This window comes from Gorilla gorilla, chromosome 20 (assembly GCF_029281585.2).
Source record: "Gorilla gorilla gorilla isolate KB3781 chromosome 20, NHGRI_mGorGor1-v2.1_pri, whole genome shotgun sequence".
Classification (NCBI taxonomy): domain Eukaryota; kingdom Metazoa; phylum Chordata; class Mammalia; order Primates; family Hominidae; genus Gorilla; species Gorilla gorilla.
In genome coordinates, this window is record NC_073244.2 from 68,721,691 (window position 1) to 68,728,265 (window position 6,575).

Genomic DNA, 6,575 nt, shown 5'->3' on the forward strand with positions numbered 1-6,575 from the left:
AAGTAGCTGGGATTACAGGTGCCCGCCACCACACCCAGCTAATTCTTGTATTTTTAGTAGAGATAGGGTTTCACCATGTTGGCCAGGCTGGTCTCAAACTCCTGACCAAGTGATCTGCCTGATTCAGCCTCCCAATATGCTGAGATTACAGAGACTTCCATTTTCTCCATTACTGTTTTGGTGTTTGATGTTTTAAAAACAAGTGTGAATTACTTTCTAATCAGAAACAAGCATAGAAAGACAGAAAACTGAAAAACTGTGAAGGACAAGAGATTTAGCAATGTGAAAAAAGAATGCACCTACATTTCTATCAAAAGGAATGAATAGATAGCGTTTTGCACATTAACGGCTTTTGGCGAAAGTGCCCTCTGCAGAAGCTTTGGATGTCTCCCATGACAGTGGCCATGCCGTCAGACTTCCTGCTCTTTTGCTGACCTGACTAGAGAAAAGGTGTGATCGGGTAGTTTTAATCTGGGTGGTGTGGAACTGTGTTTTCACAGCTGTCGTGGTTAAGCGCTGAGTGTTTGCTGTTTGCAGATGATCTCTACTGCAGGGTTTTAGCCTGAGAAAGGGAGGTGGCTTCCTCCCCCCTGTCCCTCTGCTGGTATTCTGCCCCCAGCTCTCCTGATTTCTCCAGGTCATGTTCACTCCAGGAGACTTCCAGCTGTATTCACAACCAAGACTCCTGGTCCTCTCCGATCGCTGCCAGCTCATATTCCAGAGCATCTCAGACTCCATCGGCCCCAAACAAAATTCACCATCACCCCTGGAGACAGTCATCTCTCCACCGAGTCTACACCCCACACTACCATCTGTGCCAGCATCTGGGCATTGTGCCACACCCTGACTAGGGTCTCTAAACCACAATCATTCTCCTGCATGAAGTATTTCTCAGTTCTTTTCCTCTGAGATGGGAAAAGTGATGCATGGTAATATAGCCACTCCTCAGGAGCCACAGCTCGGGGGCCACACTGCCAGGGCTTGAATCCTGCTGTGACTCAGGTGTATTGTGCCCTCGAGTACATCTCTGACTCTATTCTTGTATCTCCGTTTCCTCATCAGCAAAATGAGGATGGTCATAACTATCTACTACTGTATGTAACTCAAGTATGATTGTGACGGTCTCCAGAGTTCGGTGCAAATTGTTCAGCACTGTGCCAGGCGTGTTGCCAGTGCTCCATACTCGCTTATCTGGTACCTTCTGTGTGCAGGCTGTGTGAGGAGCTGGGGGGTGAGCAAGGCCCTTGCCTCTAGTGGAGCTGACTCCTGCTGGGGGCCGATAATAACCAGATCAAGGGACAGGCAGAGAAAAATTGCCACAGGTCACTGAGTGTTCATAAAGAAGTGGGCAGGAGGACCTTCCTTCCTTACGTAGGGTGGATTGGGAAGGCTCCCGTGGGGTTGTGGGGAAACAGGCCTGAAGGATAAGGACGTTCACGGCAGGTCCACGGGACAGTGGGTGCAGAGGCCCTGAGGGAGGAAGAACACGCGGACAAGAGGGAGAGCATGGTGATGAGAAATTGGGAGGGAGGGTGGGCAGGGGACGATTCAGGCAGGCCTGCTGGGTGCTGAGGGCCCTGAGGCTGCTGGAGGTCCTGGCATCATTCTCAGTACAGTAGGGAGGCCACGGGAGGGTTGATCTGACTCCTCAGAAGACCGCACTCCCGGAGGAGTGGAGGACGCAGTGCAGGGGTGAGAATGGGGTGGGGAGGACAGAGAGGAGCTGCTGTCGCATTTCAGGCAAGGACCCGTGGTGGCCAGCCGGCTTTTTGTCAGTGGGGACCGGGAGATTTCGTCTGATTCAGGCTGTTTGCGCACAGCGACGCTTGCCAGCAGTCAGGACGGTGGGAGGGAAAGGGCAAGTCAGGGTGTCTGCTAAGTCTCTCTAAAACAATTTTTAAAATTTTATATTTAAAACTGTGAAAAATATATAGAGAACATAAAATGTACCATTTTAACCACTTGTAGGAGTACAGTTCAGTGGCCTTAAGGACATTGATGTTGTTGTGCAGCCATCACCACCATCCATCCCCACAGCTCATCTCCCGCAAACGAAACCCTATCCCCATTAAACACCAACTCCCACCCACTCCTCAGCCCCCGGCATCCTCTGTTCTACCGTCTGTCTCTGGAAGTCCGACCTCCAGGTACCGCAGATGAGTGGAATCACATGGCATCCATCCTTTCATGTCCGATTTATTTTACTAAAGTCTCTTTGATGGGCTTTGCTTTTTCAAAAAATGTTTTTCGTGGGGAAAGTGAAATCCCAAGTTTCGTATCAGATGTGTTAGGCTTGGGCTATCCAGTTGAGATGCTGGGCTTTTTTGAACAGTTTGGACGTAGCCCAGAAAGCAGGTCTGGGCTGAAGGTGTATGTTTGAGCAGCATCGGCCTGTGGATAACGTTTAGATCCAGACTCACTTCGTGTGGCTTTGAAGGTCCAGTGTGATTCAGGAGAGTGGTCTCAGACTCAGGTGGCCTCAGGAACTACCAGGTGGATCATTTATGTGGTGGAGGGGGACAGCTGCTGCCCCGTGCAATGTCTTGTTGCCCATAAGAATGAGGCTCCATGTGGCTGTATCTTCACGTTTTTTATGAGCTAGCAGCCACATGGACAGCAACTTTTAAATGCTGGGAATGAGTCCCCTGATGCAGAGTCTAGACTCCACCTAGGCTAGAAATCGAGGTTTAGAAATGAACAGGATACACGTGGAAGGTGATTGAAGCTATGGGCATGGAGGTATTTAGCCAGGGAGGGGTGGATGAGCAGAGAAGAGGGTCTGAACCCAAGCTCCACGGAATGCCTGCCACCCAAGAACCAGGCAGGGTGTGACGGAGCAACAGAAGCAATTGTGAGACCACAAGTCATGTGATTATTGTGGGCTCAAGTGAGCGGTCCTGTGTGTATGAACACTTAATGCTGAGGCTGATGAGAGGGCCGGGGTGCGGGAGGGCTGGGGCCAGCCAGGGCAGGTGCGTGATGAGCTAGCGGGAGCCGGAGCCCCAGCCAGGGGAGGGGATCTTGCAGCCAGCAACCCCGGGGCAGCCACACCAGAGAAGTGGCAAAGGGGCAGGAGAAATGCCCGATTTTTCTCTCATTTCACTTCTAGTTTCCTGCCTTTGGCCAAACACACAGGAAGCCAGTGGGCAAAGTCAGCATTCTGAGTACAGGGCAGGTCAGAGAAGGGTGGAGAATAGAAAGTGGGTCAAAGGAGTAGAGAATAACCAACACATGCCATATAAATGCTAGCTATTTATTATTTCTTTATTCTTTTTCTTCTTTTTTCAATATTTATTTATTTATTTATTTCTTAAGAGACAGGGTCTCACCCTGTCACCCATGCTGGAGTGCAGTGACGTGATCATAGCTCACTGCAACCTCGAATTCCTGGGTTCAAGTGATCCTCCCACCTCAGCCTCTCAAGTAGCTGGGACAATAGGCATGTGCCACCATGCCTGGCTAATTTTTAAAAAAAATTTTAGTAGAGGTGGCGGGGGGGGGGCTCTCACTATGTTGCCCAGGCTGGTCTCAAGCAATCCTTGCCTCAGCCTCCCAAAGTGTTGGGATTACAGGCATGAGCCACTGTGCCTGGCCATCTTATTATTTCTGATAAAAACTGTTGCTTGAGGAGCACGACTGGTTGTGGATCTGCAGGATGAAGTGAGGAGGCCCTGCAAGTCAGTAGCCGGCTACAATCATTCCTACTCAGGTTTGCAGAGCCTGCCCTTTGCTCCCTGCAATCCCAGCTCACTACTGCAGTTTCTCTCCAGGAGTGCCTGTCATCCCTCTTCTGAAGGGACATTTGCTTTCCCTGTTCACCTCCTGTGTTGACTCTGCTTCATTAACCACATTGGCCTCAGTTCCATGCCTCCCTCCTCCCTCCCTCTCTGATCCGAGGTTCTTCTTTGCTAACTCGCTCTGTGCCTTGGGCCTCATTGGGGTCGGTTTCATTTGCTCCTTCCTGCTGTGGAGCTTCCTCACTCCCAGCATCTTTAACTACATGTATTTGCATCTTCTGTTTTTGTTTTTTTCAGACTGGGAGACTAGACCTGAAATGAAAGAGTTGGATCCAAAGAATGACATTTTGGAAGACAAGCTCTCCGTTGTTGGGGTGGCCACGGGGGGACCCACGAGGAATGGTGCCAGGGGTCCTGGCTCAGAAGGAGTGTGGGAACCAGGCAGCTGGCCAGAGAGGCCGCGGGGAGATGCAGGTGCAGAGTGGGAGCCATTGGGAATTCCCCAGGGGAACAAACTCTTAGGGGGCTCAGTACCCGCATGTCATGAACTGAAGGCATTTGCCAACCAAAGCTGTGTCCTGGTCCCACCACGGCTGGATGACCCCACAGAAAAGGGGGCCTGTCCACCCATAAGGCGTGGCAAGAACTTCTCCAGCACTTCAGACCTCAGTAAGCTCCCCATGCCCTGCGAGGAGAAGAAAACCTACGACTGCAGCGAGTGTGGCAAGGCCTTTAGCCGAAGCTCGTCCCTGATAAAGCACCAAAGGATCCACACGGGAGAAAAGCCGTTTGAGTGTGACACCTGTGGGAAGCACTTCATCGAGCGCTCGTCCCTCACCATCCACCAGCGGGTGCACACGGGCGAGAAGCCCTATGCCTGCGGGGACTGCGGCAAGGCCTTCAGCCAGCGCATGAACCTCACTGTGCACCAGCGCACGCACACGGGCGAGAAGCCGTATGTGTGCGACGTGTGTGGCAAGGCCTTCCGGAAGACCTCCTCTCTCACCCAGCACGAGCGGATCCACACGGGGGAGAAGCCCTACGCGTGCGGGGACTGCGGCAAGGCCTTCAGCCAGAACATGCACCTCATCGTGCACCAGCGCACGCACACCGGGGAGAAGCCGTACGTGTGCCCCGAGTGCGGGCGAGCCTTCAGCCAGAACATGCACCTGACCGAGCACCAGCGCACGCACACCGGGGAGAAGCCGTACGCCTGCAAGGAGTGCGGCAAGGCCTTCAACAAGAGCTCCTCGCTCACCCTGCACCAGAGGAACCACACCGGCGAGAAGCCCTACGTGTGCGGCGAGTGCGGCAAGGCCTTCAGCCAGAGCTCCTACCTCATCCAGCACCAGCGCTTCCACATCGGCGTGAAGCCCTTCGAGTGCAGCGAGTGCGGCAAGGCCTTCAGCAAGAACTCCTCGCTCACGCAGCACCAGCGCATCCACACCGGCGAGAAGCCCTACGAGTGCTACATCTGCAAGAAGCACTTCACGGGGCGCTCGTCCCTCATCGTGCACCAGATCGTGCACACCGGGGAGAAGCCCTACGTGTGCGGCGAGTGCGGCAAGGCCTTCAGCCAGAGCGCCTACCTCATCGAGCACCAGCGGATCCACACCGGCGAGAAGCCGTACAGGTGCGGCCAGTGCGGGAAGTCCTTCATCAAGAACTCCTCCCTCACTGTGCACCAGCGGATCCACACGGGCGAGAAGCCCTACCGATGCGGCGAGTGCGGGAAGACCTTCAGCCGGAACACGAACCTGACGCGCCACCTGCGGATTCACACCTGAGCGCCTCTGTTCAGGGCTCTCACTGGCGGTGCCCAGGACGGACGCCAGATGGCTGCGCGCTTTGTCAGCAGTGCTGTGAGAAGTTCTCCCCTGGGGTGGGGACTCGGGGTCAGGGGAGCTCAGGAATGTGGGGTTGTGGAGGGGCTGGCTGATCACACATGCCCCCTCCTTACTGAGCCTCAGAAAGCAAGCCCCTCGGTTTCTGACGTATCTGGGGACACTTCAAGGTTCACTGCAGCTGAGCCATGGCCGCTGGTAACAGACATCAGGGTTCCAGACTAGCCCTCTTGAGTAACTGTCCTACGAGCTGGGACAGGTCACGCCTGCCCCTACATCTCTGTTTCTTCAGTGGGAAAGTGGAGCTGGTGGAGGGGAGGGAGGAGACATCTCCCTCTTTGTCAGATACATCCTGGAGTCCAGATGCAGCTTGTCACCATCTGCATTTTCCCGGTGGGTTGGGAGCGTGAGGGCCTTCCTATCCCTCCACCCACCGTTTCCCTGCAGTGCGCGCTGGCAGCCACCAAGCTAGGAAGTGGCAGGAGTTTGCCGGTTGTTTGTGAGGGGAAAAAATTTTTTTTTCAGAGTTAGCAAATAACAGTAACTACTGCTTTGAATGCCAAAGTTTCTTAGAGTGGTCTGTTACATTTTTTAAAAATAAAACTTTTAATTAAGGGAGACTATGTTATTTTAAACAGTCTTCTGTTTTGGCCAGTTGTCTGGTCAAAATCGGCTTCAGTGATTGTGGGAGGGGCAAGAGGGAAAAGAAACAGCAGCAGGTTTGATATTCAGAAAGAAATATGCATGGATTCAATAAGTATATACATCTGAGCACAGACTATTTTTATAGTGATTTTTGCAGCTAAATGTGAAGGCAACTGTCTTAAGTCCCTTCCTGCTGCTGTAACAAAAGACCTTAGACTGGGTAATTTATAAACAATAGAAATTTGTCACTCATGGTTCTGGATGCTGGGAAGTCCAAGATCAAGGCTCTGGCAGATTTGGTGTCTGATGGGGTATGTTCTTCATAGGTAGTGCTTGTGTGTTGATGTGT

The 6,575-nt window shown here is 52.7% G+C and overlaps 1 protein-coding gene across 3 annotated transcripts in view; it reads left to right on the plus strand.

Annotated features, from left to right (window-relative positions):
• The window catches only part of ZNF71 (zinc finger protein 71), a 28,571-nt gene extending 22,370 nt beyond the window's left edge, over positions 1 to 6,201 (plus strand). For all 3 annotated transcript variants that reach the window (XM_004061522.5, XM_019015573.4, XM_004061521.5), the window contains one exon: positions 4,035 to 6,201. In XM_004061522.5, the coding sequence (XP_004061570.3) occupies positions 4,035 to 5,524 (1,490 nt within the window). In that variant the 3' untranslated portion in view covers positions 5,525 to 6,201. The remainder of the gene's footprint in view (positions 1 to 4,034) is intronic.
• The last annotated feature ends 374 nt before the right edge of the window (positions 6,202 to 6,575 follow it).